This window comes from Morus notabilis, unplaced genomic scaffold (assembly GCF_000414095.1).
Source record: "Morus notabilis unplaced genomic scaffold, ASM41409v2 Scaffold485, whole genome shotgun sequence".
NCBI classification, from domain to species: Eukaryota; Viridiplantae; Streptophyta; class Magnoliopsida; order Rosales; family Moraceae; genus Morus; species Morus notabilis.
The window spans coordinates 212,625-227,022 of NW_010364290.1; the positions used below are offsets into that span (position 1 = coordinate 212,625).

Consider the following 14,398-nt stretch of genomic DNA (forward strand, 5'->3'; position numbering starts at 1 on the left):
ATTGGCTCTAATTGTTGAAACCATTGAAGCGCCGGCCCAGTAAGCGTCAAAGAGAATGCTTGGCACATCTGAGCTTGTGTGGCTCCCCGAATTCGCATCCATGTGTTATATCCATGTATATGTCCTGTTGGATTATCTTTCCCATCAAACTGCTTGATGGGAATCATCTTGAAATCAGCAGGGAATTCCTTGGCCATGATGTCCTCAGTGAATGGCGGCTCTATTTCATCTAACAAGTCTCTTACACCTTCCGGCAAATTCCTATTGGCTTCTATGTCATCCATTCGTCTTTGCATCATTTCGAGCTACTCGAGTTGTTCCTCACGGGTGCTCCTGTTGGATTAACTCATGCCTCCTTGATTATCACGTCGGTTCTGGTTCTGATTTGCCCTATTTACTTGTCTCCGAGAAGATCGTGGTATTTCGGCTCTCCTCCTACTCCTGTTTTGAGTTGCCTGGTTGTTTGAGGGCATATGTACAATTGCATGTACATTCCGTCATGCATTGAACATATCCCGCAAATCAGTAGTGGTGAAATCATCAGACCCAAGTGTCCAGGTGCTATCAACTTCTTCGCTATTACGGTTAGCTTCTATCCTGTCAAATACCGATGTCCTAGTTCTCTCAGTTGCGTCGTGATGACTCCCAATCCGTGACAAAGCATTCTGACGCCTAGGCGCTTGACGTGGTTCCTGCTGCTCGGGCAAGTCCCTTGGTTGATTCCTATTGGATTGACCATCGCCTTCATTCCGCTGGCTTCGACGATGGCTACGCCCACTCCTAGCACTCCGATAATTTGCCGGCCCACTTTGTTGGTTATTTGCTGGACGAACCGTGTTAAAGGTAGTGATAAGTTGATTCACCATCCCTACCAACGTGTCCACTCGTGCCTCGATCCTGTCAGTGTGTGTTGGTGGACGAGGAGCACGTGGTGCTCTTTCAGGATTACCGACGAGTCCCCTTGTTTGGGTTCCCTCAGTATGGGTTCGTTGAGCACTTGAGACTTGGTCACTTGCCATACTTGAAAATGACTTAGCAATGAGATAAAAAAATTTAAGTGCCGGTGAGAACCCGTGAATGTTAATCACACTAGGGGGCCCTCCTTCTAGCGCCAAAAATGTTTGAGCAAAATTTCATCCAACACTTATCCAATGTTCCTAGACTAATAATTTGGATTGAATAAGCAAATTATCTAAGAAAATTAGAAGAACACTCGAAGAACACAAAAAACTTCTGAAGGAATAACAAAAACAAAATGAAAACAATCACAAGACAATTGTATTCAAAAATGAGTGTCCACCCTTTCCTCTCAAACTGAAGGAATTTATAGTACATTAGGATTGAGGGAGTTTAATTATCCCATTAATTCGAGAGTTTATTCTCTCTTAATTACAATAAGGCTCTTCACCTTTTTGTGAGGTAAAACTGATAAATAATCAATGAGAACTAACTTTTAACCATTCAATGTCTTCAATTAGCGCCGGTTACTTCTCTTGATAACATCACGCGACCTTTGAACTTTCAGCTCGGGAGAGCTCGGGCCCGGGAGAGCCTTTGAATTTATTGCACATTTAATAATTTCAGAAATGCCACCCAACAATTGTTACTTCAACAAAGAGTGATATTCAACAGTAATAATATGTTACACAACATGCTCCATACGGTGTACTTTTTTCTTTTCCGAATACTTTTTTCTTTTCCGAACTCCATATGGCGTTTCTGTAGAATTCGTGAAAGTTAAAAGGTATAAAAGGTCCATATTAGTGTTGCTTATATTTGTCCTCAGAGTTGCAACAAAGGACAGGAGGGAAAGGAGTAAAAATTTATCCACGATTACGTTTATCTTGAAAACTTAAAGACACAAATAACTATTACATTTTATTATACATACATTAAAGGAGTTCCGCTCAGTTTATCATTCTAAATTTTACCCATAAAAAGGGCAAAAGCCATCGTACAACAACAGCCAAGAAAAAGGGCAAAAAAAAAAAAAAGACACATTTCTAACACCCATCTTTGTTGGCATTATTAATCCAACATTTGAAACAAATAAATGAGTCATAACAAACTTAAATGCTTCTGTATTACAATATATTTACAAATAAGAACCCCTTCGGTCGAGTTCTCAGCCGGGTACAAAGTAATCCATCTTGTCCACTGGCAGATTCAAAACTGAAGTCTCAACCTACACCAAAGAGAGAAAATGCCAAAAATCTCATAGAAGTTAAGATATATCACTACCAGTCATGGACAATGCTAAATCTTGTTGCTCAGGAGCAAAGCTTGAAAAGATACATGGAAATGTACCTCTTCAAAAGGAACGAACACAAAGGGTGTCATACCCCTCTTGTGTGAGACAGCAGGCACATCTGGATTGTGTGTTTCGTCATCCTGCCACCCTTCCACTACTCCTAGGATATCTTCACCCGGGCCGTTGACCTCATTTCTGTTTACTCCACTTGTAACGAGTGAAAGTAAATCCATCCGATTGTTTGCCCCTGCTGTAGTTCCTCTCACCCTATAAGATGAGTAAACAGGTAGTCCATCATAGTAGAACTCAAGGTTCAAAGAATGGAACACCCAAAAGCCAGAAGTTTCTTATGACTCTTTTAAGTTTTTTTTCTCAAAGGACTATAGAAAGAGGGCTAACTGAGGAATCCTCAAATCATTATTCCACAAAAACTTCAGCTTAGACAATCTCCGCATGATACGATTAAATTCTGCATTTGACAAACCGCTACTTGAAAAGGAACAAGAACAATTACCATCAACCACAGATGATAAGACAATCAGATAATTCGCTTTTACTTTTATGCCACGCTCCCAACCCCCAACCCCCCCCCCCCCCCCCCCCCCCCCCCCCCCAAAAAAAAAAAAAGAGCATACCTCAAGCGGATCCTCAATACAGTAGGTCGCATGCCTGGATACAAAATTGCAGCTTCAACCTGTAAGCAATCGAAATATTCAAGACGCATATAAAAAATAGAGAATAGGAGAAGCATTTCAAAAGCAAAAGCCAACTAACGTACAACAATGAATGTAGTTAGATTGTATGCGAGGATATTCAGAATGACTGTAAACGAGGATATTTAGAATATGCAACCAGACAACTTAGAAAAATCATCTGCTAACCTTATCGTCGGACAATGTGTAATGGCCACTGTAAACACAGTCTGCCTTAGCTGCACGAAAATTCATGGATTTCACAACATCCTTCATCTTGTGGGATGAATTCTGCCAATAGCAGATTAAAAGACATGATAACAATAACTTTGAATGGAAATGATTACACTGCGTCGGTAGAAAAAAGCATAATGTGAGATAAAACAATCCTAACCTTGTAAACAAATCGGCCAGAAGGATAAAATCTTATGTAACGAAAATAGCAGACCTGAAAACACAATATTTGTTAAAAGCAGAACGGAAAAAAGAAAAGAAAAAAAAAGAAAAGAAAAAAAAAGAAAAGAAAAAAAAGAAAAGAAAAAAAGAAAAAAAGAAAAAAAGAAAGAGGAATGGTTGCTCAAACAGAAACTAGGTCACAAATGTAGAACCAAGTGATGCTATCACAAGATTATATCTGTTGATGGGTCTTTTAGACAATCTTCTTAATGACGTGATGAGCTATAATTGACTTCAAGGAAGAATAGGTCAACCACATGGCTAACAGGGAAGATCATAGATGAGGTTGGTCGCGTAGCCAATGTAGAGAGGTCAGTCATCCAGCCAAGTCAACGAAGACGAGGTTGCCTCCTAGCCAATTTAGCCAAGATCAGTAGCTTTACTAATGATGAGGTCGACGCCTTAGATAAAAAGGAAGCTGGACAGCGGACACAAAGTCAGACTCTTTGGTCGGCTATATTCACGATGGCCTTTTTTGTTCGAAAATATTTACCACAACCTAATTAGCTCGGCCATATTCACCTTGTCCTAGATAAGGTCGACCTAAACACCTTGGCCTATATGGAAAATATGCTAAAATCAGCACGAGGTCGGTCCGGCCTAGTAGACGGATAACCATGAATCAATCCGGAAATCACAGGATTATCTTCAAAAAAAACAACCTTGATTCGAATTTAAGCAAATGAGAAAGTAAATCCACGGATTATGAAGATAAGGATGATTCAAAAAAGGGAAATTAGAGATAAACATCTCATTTAATTCAAATAATTTGTATTTATCACCTAAAGGGCTATAAATAGAGGTCTACCCCTCACTAGGAGGAAAAAAGAAGTCCATTTTTGGCATTTTCCCTTGAGTGCTCTTGTAATTCTCTCTCTCATAGTAAAATTTCCCCGTCCTTGAGAAACCCTAAGTGGATGTAGCCTCCAATTGAGGCGAACCACTATAAATTCTTGTGTTCTTTGATTTCCTTTATTATTATTTTTTTTCCTCTCATCAACACACATTAACAACGTGTGAGAACTAACACATGGTGAGGTGATCGTGAGAGTTCTTTTTGTCGGACAAATTTTATCCGTCAGCAATATTGATAGAAACCCAGGAATTCTAGGTGGTTTTCTTAGCTGTTATTAATCAAACTGAAAAAACGTGAAAACGGAAATTACATATAGGAGGAATTCGAGGTTCCTCTGCCTCCAACATTCAGACTCAATTCTCAATACAATACCCTCCCTTCTCACTACAAGCTCTCTTTTATAGACTCCTCACTCACGGTATTCCCCATGCAAAACCAATTCCGAACGGCATGCCTGACCTCAACGTGAAACTCGATAATATCTGTCAAGTCAGCCATTACCTCTTCCTACTACACCTCCTTGTGAGAATCAACTATTGCCCCCTTGCTCCTCCTAGAGTATACGAATTTAATGGGAGGGGGGGCCGGGCCCTACACCCCCCCCCCCCCCCCCCCTTTAAGACCAACCTTGTCCCCATGGTTGAAGCCTCGAAACTGGGTCTTGGTAGACCATCCCACTAAACCAACACCTCTGGTACTTGTTTACCACCCACCAATCGAACTCGGGAATCCAGAACTGCCGAAGGTTGAACATCCAACTCCAATTCGTCCGAGAGGTTAGGAGGTAGGGGCAGACCAGAAACCACCATTCCCCTATACGGTTTCAGCTGAGACACGTGAAAGACAGGGTGAATCCTAGCTGTGGGAGGCAGCTTAAGGCGATATGCCACGGGGCCAACCCGTTCTTCTACCTCGAAGGGACCATAGAATCGTGGACTCAGCTTTTCATTAGGTCTGCGGGCTAATGATTTCATGTAGTACGGGCGTAATCGCAGCAGTACCTAGTCACCTGTGGTGAAGGAGACGTCCCGGCGATGACGATCCGCAAACTTCTTCATCTGCTGCTGAGCCGACAATAGGTGTTCTTTCAACAGGTCAATTGTCTGGTTCTGCAGCCGCAGCTGTTCCTCGAATCCTTGTACTACTGCAGATCCCTCCTGGAAGCGGTGCAGGGTAGGCGGGTGCCGGCCATAGACTATGAAGAATGGGGTGTATTTTGTAGAAGAATTATAATTGGTATTGAACCAATATTCAGCCCAGGGAAGAAAAACCTGCCACTACCGGGGTTTGTCATTAGCGAAGCACCGTAAGTATGTCTCCAGACACCGATTGGTGACTTTCGTTTGCCCATCCGATTGCGGGTGATAGGCTGAGCTAGTGTGCAACGTGGTGCCCTGCAGCTTGAATATCTCCCGCCAGAACAGGCTCATAAATAGTGGGTCGCGGTCACTAACAATGGTCTTGGGCACCCCGTGTAAACAGATGATTTCCTTGACGAAAGCCTCGGCAACCTGTTTGGCGGTGAATGGGTGGGCCAGAGGGCAGAAGTGGGCATATTTGGACAAACGGTCCACCACAACCAGGATGGTATCCGCCCCCTTCGATCTTGGCAACCCACTGATAAAGTCCATGGATATGTCCTCCCACACACGCTGGGGCACCTGCAGGGGAGTTAACATCCCTGCTGGAGATAAAGTTTCGGTCTTGCATTGATGGCACGTTACACAGCTCGCCACATACTCCTTGATTACCTTCTTCATTCCCTTCCAAAAAACCACTGCCGCCAAACGCTTGTACGTACGAAGGAACCCCGAATGCCCTCCAATGACTGAGTTATGGAACTCGTGAAGGAGGGTCCTCACCCATGGTGACGAGGCTGGAATAACTAAACGTGTGTTAAACAGGACCAACCCGTTTTGAACGCTATAACCAGGAACCGACCCTGCACCAGCCTATAGGTTGGCTATCAGTGCTGCACAGTGGGGGTCTCCAGCCTGTTCCTGTCGAAGGGCATCAAGGTCAAGTTGCTGAGGAATGGAGATTGCGGAAAAGGTGGGGATGTCGGTCTCTTCCCTCCGAGACAGAGCATCGGCCACTCAGTTGGCGGCACCGGGCTTGTATTGGATCTCAAAATCATAGCCGAAGAGTTTGGTCACCAACCGAAGCTGATCAAGAGCCAGAACCCGCTGGTCCATGAGGTGGCGGAGGCTCTGCTGATCGATACGGATGACAAAATGTCGTCCAAGGAGGTAGTGCCGCCATTTTTGAACTGTGAGGACGATGGCTAGCAATTCCCTCTCGTAAACCGACTTCCATCGTGCGGTTAGGGACAATCCCTTGCTGAAATATGCCAGAGGTCGCCCTTCCTACATTAACACTGCACCTACACCACTGCCCGAAGCATCAGTTTCTAAAACAAAAAGTTTTCCAAAATCAGGCAAGGCGAGAACTGGGAGTTCTGCCATCAAGTTCTTAAGTTTCTAAAATGCCTCTTCCGCTGGTTGAGACCATTGAAAAGCCCCCTTCTTCAGCAAGTCGGTCAGAGGTCGAGTGAGCCCCCCATATCCAACCACAAACCGGCGGTAGTACCCGGTCAAGCCGAGAAATCCCCTAAGTTCCCTTATCGAACGAGGGGTAGGCCAAGAAGTGATGGCCTGCACTTTTGACGGGTCTGCCACAATTCCCTCTTTTGAAATAATGTGGCCGAGGTAGTCCACCTGCTTACTGCCAAAAATACATTTTTTTTGGTTGGCGTATAACTGTTCCTGGTGCAGCATCTGTAAAACCAGCTCCAAATGCCGAATATGCTCCTCGCTTGACCGGCTGTAAATTAAAATATCGTCAAAGAAAACGAGCACAAATTTACGTAGGAATGGTCGGAATACCGTATTCATTAGCGATTGGAAGGTGGCAGGGGCGTTGGTAATCCCGAAGGGCATCACGAGAAATTCGTAGTGCCCTTCATGCGTACGAAACGTTGTTTTCTCCACGTCCTCTTCCCGTACACGAATTTAGTGGTACCCTGAACGGAGGTCCAACTTGGAGAAGACACTGGCCCCTTGTAATTCGTCCATCAGCTCGTCGATTATAGGAATGGGAAACTTACCCGGGATTGTTAGCTAGTTGACGGCACGATAATCCACACAAAATCTCCAGCTGCCGTCCTTTTTTTTTACCAGCAAAATAGGGCTCGAAAATGGACTAGTACTTGGTCGGATTATCCCCGACGCTAACATCTCCCCCACCAGGCGCTCTATCTCGGCCTTCTGGATATGGGGATATCTATAGGGCCGGATGTTAGGGGGAGATACCCCCTCTCGTAACACAATGTGATGGTCACGAGCACGGGGCGGAGGAAGTCCCTCAGGCAGTTCAAAAACGGACTTGAATTGTCCCAGAAGTGCGGCCAGCTCCTGTGGTGTCGCCACGGCCGAGTGTCCCTGTTCCCCGGGGCCGGCCACCCCAATTTCGAGTAACACTCCAGCATGCTCGCACAATAGCGAACGAAAGATCGAACGCACACTCACCTTAGAGCAGCTTAACGCGGAGTCCCCCTGTAGGCAAACCCATTGACTTCCTGCCAAAAATTTCAGAGTCAAACGGGTCCAGTCAGCTCGTACCTCCCCTAATGTCCTAAGCCACGAGACTCCGAGCACCACGTCCACGTTTCCCAATTCAAAGGGGAAAAAGTTCTCAATCACTCGGTGCCCCTGGATCAACACCTACACCGAACGGCAGACCCCTTCCTGCTTGAAAATCATCCCATTCCCTACCTGGATCTTGTGCCGAGCGGTCAAGTCCTGGGGTAATTTCTCAGTTCGCTCACCAGCGAGGTGGAGATGAAGCTGTGGGAGGCCCCGCTATCAACGAGAATGATGACTTCCCTCCCATTCATCGAGCCCTTGACTTTCAAACATCTTTGCCGAAGAGCATCCGTTGAAGGAGTTGAGTGACAGGGCAGCCATTTCTGCAACCGTCGAGCTTCCTGGATCGGCGTTTCCTTCCTCTGTAATCCCCTCCTCCTTACACTCATCCTCCGAGTCTTCATCAGTCAACATCAACACCTGTAGTGACGGTCAACATCAACACCTGTAGTGACCGATTCTTGCAACGGTGCCCTGGGCTATACTTCTCGTCGCACCTGAAACAAAGACTGCGAGCCTTGCGCTGCTGTACTTCGTCGAAGGTTAACCGTCGAAACCCGGAATCTCCTCCGGCAAGAGGCTGGACCTTCGAAGTCGCCGCCGTGAGCCCCTTTTGCTATCCGTTGGAATCTCGATTTAATTGGGATTGAAGGGAGCTTTCGCGAGCCTCTGAGATGTTAAATTGGGAATAAGGGCTTAACCCGGGTCGACCCGTATACTTGGGTCTGGTGACCCGTCCCACCTTGTTCCTCCTGACCCGGTCCACCGCCTCAAGTCGGTCCTCCACTTGTTGGGCCAGGTCCATTGCCTCCAATAAGTTGACAAGCCGGTGCATCCTCACCTCAGCCCACACGTCCTCTCGTAACCCATTCAGGAAAGCTCCCTTGAAGATAGCTTCGGGCACACCTCTCATGGAAGCAGCCAACGCTTCGAATGTCTCGGTATTCCGCTACTCCTCCAGTCTGCCGGAGCGCCATCAGCCGCTCCGTCGGATCTCCTTGGGCGCGGCTGAATCGCTGGATGATGGCCGTCCGGAGTTCTCGCCAGCCCGCGAACGGGTCCTGTGCATCAACCCACTGGAACCACCCCAGAGCTCTTCCTTCCATGCACACGGACGCCGCCAAGATTCGCTCCTCATCTTCGATGTCGTTCACCGCGAAATAGCGCTCGGCCCTAAACACCCAGCCGTACGGATCTTCACCATGGAAAACCGGAAGCTCCAATTTTCTCCCTCGAAAATCCCCTCTACCCCTCTGCGGTCCCGGAGATACTTGGCGGTGCATTCCTCCTCCTTCCCCCCCTCGGACCGGTGAGCCTTCCCGAGGGATTGCTTGTCCCCTCTCCGGTTCTCGCCTGGGGGGTGTCCGATCTAGGTTCCTAACCGGTTCCCTTTCTGGATGCCGTCTATCAAACAGCCGAGCCTGTCTCTGCAACAACTCCTCGATTCTAAGCACCGATCCTTGCACCTCTCCAACTCTGGTGTCCAGCCGAGTGACATCCTCTTGCAGCTGGGGAACTCGATCAGCTATGGCTCCCACTATCTGAAGAGTGTCGTGAACGTCTTCTATCCTATGCTCCACCAAGGCAACTCGATCTGCAACGCGCGGGTCGTGGTGGACGGCGGCCATGGAATCGGTGGCTCTGATACCAATGATAGAAACCCAGGAATTATGGGTGGTTTTCTTAGCTGTTATTAATCAAACTGAAAAAACGTGAAAACGGAATTCTGGGTGGTTTTCTTAGCTGTTATTAATCAAACTGAAAAAACGTGAAAACGGAAATTACAGATAGGAGGAATTCGAGGTTCCTCTGCCTCCAACATTCAGAGTCAATTCTCAATACAATACCCTCCCTTCTCACTACAAGCTCTCTTTTATAGACTCCTCACTCACGGTATTTCCCATGCAAAACCAATTCCTAACAGCATGCCTGACCTCAGCGTGAAACTCGATAATATCTGCCAAGTCAGCCATTACCTCTTCCTACTACGCCTCCCTGTGAGAATCAACTATTGCCCCCTTGCTCCTCCTAGAGTATACGAATTTAATGGGAGGGGCTCGGGCTCTAACAAATATCCATAAACAATTATGTTGCTATGAGAATATTATCCAAAAACACAAGTCCTTGAATCAACAATTAGCTAAAAGAATGAGAGCATCTAAAAAATATTTTCACTAGCAGCAGTATAACATGCATGAAATATGACACGACTCGTAAATAATTATCACACCATTGCTAATCCAATTACAAATCACTATAACCCGAGTTCTAGTACCCGTGCAACTTGCATTTGACATTTAGGTTTTAACGTTTTTTCTTTATAGTTCATTTTTGGATGATAGTGATTTCAAAATTTAGTGGCTTCGGCTTACATTAGAGGAACCTACAATGGAATACACTCTGCAAATTATGATATTAGTTGTGGAACCCAAAGGCAAGTTGTGGTTGCAGGTATAGCCTAGAGATAATTTCACACTGACTCCATTCCCCCCTGCCCCTTTTCAAATTCAAAAATAAAAGAAAATAAATACATACAAAGGCAAGTCTGGGAGCAAAATGAAAGCATACCACATGAACAGGATTAGTGATCTTCCATTCTGCAACTCCAGCACGGATATAAGTATTCCTACTCACATAAAGACCTGACGTAAAAAATGGAATGTAAATTCATTAACTCAAGATACACCTAAAGTTAGAATAAGAAACATACACCTAAAGTTAGAATAAGAAACAAACAGAAAAATTAAAAAAATGTTAAGCAATGCCCTACCATCAGTACGGACCCTTGGTCTCAAAAGCCACATTCTTCTCCATGAACCCTCATACTTCGACTGCAAAGTCTTGTAATTTTCGACTACTCCAGAGAGCTTCATTGTAGAGGTCCCCAGTTTTAAAACCAACCACTTACATACAAAAAAGAAAAAACCAAGGGCTCAAACAACATAGGCAATACCAATTACCTGCCAGGCCTTTAAGCATGCATTGCGCCAAAACACAGGGTTACGAATTGTGTACCTCCATTTTCGACAAACACAAGATGCCCTTCCTAAGTCATACGGATTCATTCGTGCAAATACCTGGGGGGTGAATAAAAAATCAGTCTCTCCCATTATATCTTTTACACCATAATAATAGAATTGTATTTGAATATATATATATATATATATATATATATCTTATATTGATAAGTAGATAAGAAATAAGAATGTTCGAGCAATATAACCTTTACTGTGAAAGAAATACATGATTGCTTTACAAAAGAAAGAGAACAATGATTCTCATTTCTCAATGATCTTAGTGGTATTGCCTATCCCACAGGCTAGACATTACTTTGCTTCTGTACTTGCACAAACACGAGCAGAAAGCATACAGCATAGAAACAGAACGCATGACCGACTAAGGGAGAGAATTATATCTATCTTCAACACCAAAAAGAGGATTGTAAATCGAGCATATTAACAAGAAAAAATAAAATTAAAAAAACACCAACATTTTTTTACTGAATCCACACCTCAAAAAGCAGCTCATCAGGCAAGCTACGATGTATCAGTGCCGGATCAACATATGGTTTTCTACTCACACTTCCAAATGGTGCAACAGGTCTAACATTGATACCATAAAGATCTGAAACAGAAACTCTGAAGACAATAAGAAATTATAAAAATCTATATGGAAGACTTAATCTACAATTACAACAAACTAAGATATGTGTATGTGTAGTTACAATATTCTCACTCATCAGTCTACACTGAAATTTAAAAAACAATACAAGTTAATATAAAAATGCAGTAGCATATGAAGTTACCAAGCCACGGTCTTTTTGTGACGAAGTACTGAACAGTCTTTAACCTCAAGGCTGAATCTAGCTCCGCAGGAATACTTGATGCAAAATCTGCAAGAAACGACATTTAATAGATATCAAAAAACCAGCTTTATTATTAAATTAACAATTACTCAATTAAGATGTCGTTTTCCCGTATTTCAGGGATGAAAAAAAAAATACCCCACATATTCCAAGAACCCAGGAAACTAATTAAGCGACTAATTCAATGGGTTATTCTGATAGAAATTTGGTAAATAACAGAAAGGTATTGCTCAATTCAACAGGGAAAAAACATATTTTTCATCAATTATTCCAAGGAATCACAATCAAACCAAATCACTCCAAAATTCAGCGACTTTATTGAATTTAAATCCAATTGAGTATCAGATATGCAGCCATAAGAATTATTGAACACACCTGAAGCCATGAAGAAGGAAGAACAACTTTCCCGGCGAGATAACGGAATTATTTCCCCTCAATTTTTCTCAGGCGAATTACAGAGAAAAAGGAGGGCGAAAAATAAAAATAAATAAATAAAAGGGAGAGAAATTGGAAGTACGAGAAACTTCGTTAACTTTCAAAGAAAACCGACTTCGTGAATTATTTGTGACCTCTAATCTGATTGGCCCATAATTAGGCCTCTGAGTGGGCCCAATCATCTTGTACATTCATCTGATGGCTATGCCTACACTAAAATTTTGATCAGGTCATCTTACACGACTTCTTCTTCCTCCGTTTTTTTTCTTTGGTAGAAAATTCCCTGATATACAAATTATCCCATAAAAAAATTTAATACAAATTATTTCCAAGCATTTATGCATATTAAAAATTGTAGTAAATATCATTACAAAATTAAATTATATAAATAGTAGATTTTAAAATATTTGAAGTAAATAATAGTAAAAAAATTTATTACCACTTAAATTTTCTATTTACAACTCATAAAATATTTTTTTCCGTGTAAATTTTTAATTTATTATTATTATTTCATTCAATATATAATGGTTTGGTTTTAATGATAAATTAGATCAATTGTACTATATGTGCAAAACTCCGAACAAAAGTGCTATGCTTCTTCACCTTGTCAACGTACAGACATTTTTTTGCAAGTTGTATGAAGTATTTTCAGGAAAAAAAGAAAAAAAAAATTGTATAAGTATATGAAGGTATCTATTACTTTTTTTTTTTCAAGTAGGGGAAAAAATAAAGAAAACCTCATATGAAAGCTTCACATCACAAATAAAACTGATAATAATAACAAATAAATTCAGCGAATTAAGGAATCTCTCCCCTTAACGCTTCTTTTGACAATAAAAAATCTAGTAGCGGGTTCCAAAAAAAAAAAAAAAAAAAAAAAAAATGTGAGAAACTTTCTTCACTATGTTTTTGCCATGCAGAAAATGTCACACCAACACATTTCGAAGACTAAATATGCCCGTATAATACTGAGTTATCGGCAGTAACCACAGATAATCACCAAAATCCTACTGCTACTGTGATTAGGAGGTATTCCGTGATATAAAAATTTTGTAACCAACCAAATACTCCCATAATACTTTGCAATAATTTTATTGATAGCGTGCATGTCTTTTACATTATCCCGTTTATATGAAAACCATAAGTTGAAATATAATACAAATTTAATAATTGAAATTTACGTATAAACAAACGACATATTTTGGTGTAATTAATTATTGAATTTCATATGAAAAGGACGAGTCAATCTAAACTATTTCTATTTCTTTTTTCTTTTTTTTTTTTCAGGACATAAACGCGTTCTTCCCTACTAGGAAGAATATCTCTCTCTAGTCTTTTCAATAGGATTCCTTTTTTTTTTTTTTCAACTCGATCGTTTTGATCTTCATATTATAACGGTGTGCATCCACTTAAGTCTTGATCATTGATGAGTTCGTCTACTTAGGTTTTGATTTAGTTGTGTGGTTTCGTATGTTGTTTTTATTGTTTTTTATGCTAACGTGTTGTCAGTCGTACTCATAAAAACCTACAATGGTCAAGTCTATTATCACAATAGGCAGATGTAGATCAACCATCCACAATAGCTTCTTGTTGTATCAATTAAAATTGGAGAAAATTTTAAGTTTAATCATTATTTTTATTATTTATGTTACTATCTAAAATTTTAATATTATTGTGAAAAATAACCTACATGTACGAAATATATCTTGTAGGTTACGCAAAGATAACCTGTAAAATACGAGAGATAACTTGCATTATGAAAAGATAACCCATAAATAATTAGTGACATAAGATGAATTAACGATAAAAGTATAAATAAAATAATATTACTTTATTGATGATATTTTTAAAAATTCTCCTTAAAATTAAAATTACTTACGCGGGGGCGTGGTGAAAAGAATATATATATATATGTATGTGTGTGTGTGGATATTATTTTTATATGAAGCTCAATTTTAAGAGCCAGAACTTTAATACTATTGGAGTTGGGTTGACAAAAATCTTCAAAATTGGGTTCTATGCTTATATTTTTGAAAGATTTACACGCGAGAGAAAAATATATGGTTTGTCATGATTTTGTATAAATAATGTCATTTTAAAAAATTGATTGACATTATAATTTTTTATTTTTTCTTTATTAATTGAATGATAATTGTTTATTTTTTAATAGGGTAACATAAATAATATTATTTTACCATC

The 14,398-nt window shown here is 41.6% G+C and overlaps 1 protein-coding gene across 2 annotated transcripts; it reads right to left on the minus strand.

The window, feature by feature from the left end:
- Window positions 1-1,882: 1,882 nt before the first annotated feature.
- LOC21408176 (F-box protein 7) lies at window positions 1,883-12,288 on the minus strand. 2 transcript variants are annotated; one of them, XM_024170871.1, is made up of 11 exons: window positions 12,140-12,288; window positions 11,705-11,791; window positions 11,411-11,523; window positions 10,860-10,976; window positions 10,670-10,766; window positions 10,468-10,541; window positions 3,338-3,391; window positions 3,133-3,234; window positions 2,887-2,945; window positions 2,308-2,518; window positions 1,883-2,185 (listed from the first exon to the last, which is right to left on the minus strand). In XM_024170871.1, exons 1-11 carry the CDS (start codon window positions 12,147-12,149, stop codon window positions 2,126-2,128), a joined length of 984 nt encoding a protein of 327 aa, XP_024026639.1. In that variant the 5' UTR covers window positions 12,150-12,288; the 3' UTR covers window positions 1,883-2,125. The 2 variants fall into 2 exon arrangements, with proteins under 2 accessions (XP_024026639.1, XP_010104506.2); XM_010106204.2 differs by lacking the exon at window positions 12,140-12,288 and having other exon boundaries at window positions 11,705-11,807.
- Between the last annotated feature and the right edge of the window lie 2,110 nt (window positions 12,289-14,398).

Coding starts and splice junctions, on each gene's coding strand:
- LOC21408176 (XM_010106204.2), bottom strand. CDS start 11,807: ATGTCGTTTCTTGCAGATTTTGCATCAAGTATTCCTGCGGAGCTAGAT. Junction 3,235..3,337: donor CTGGCCGATTTGTTTACAAG/GTTAGGATTGTT, acceptor TGCTATTGGCAG/AATTCATCCCACAAGATGAA. Junction 2,519..2,886: donor GTATTGAGGATCCGCTTGAG/GTATGCTCTTTT, acceptor CTCATCTTATAG/GGTGAGAGGAACTACAGCAG.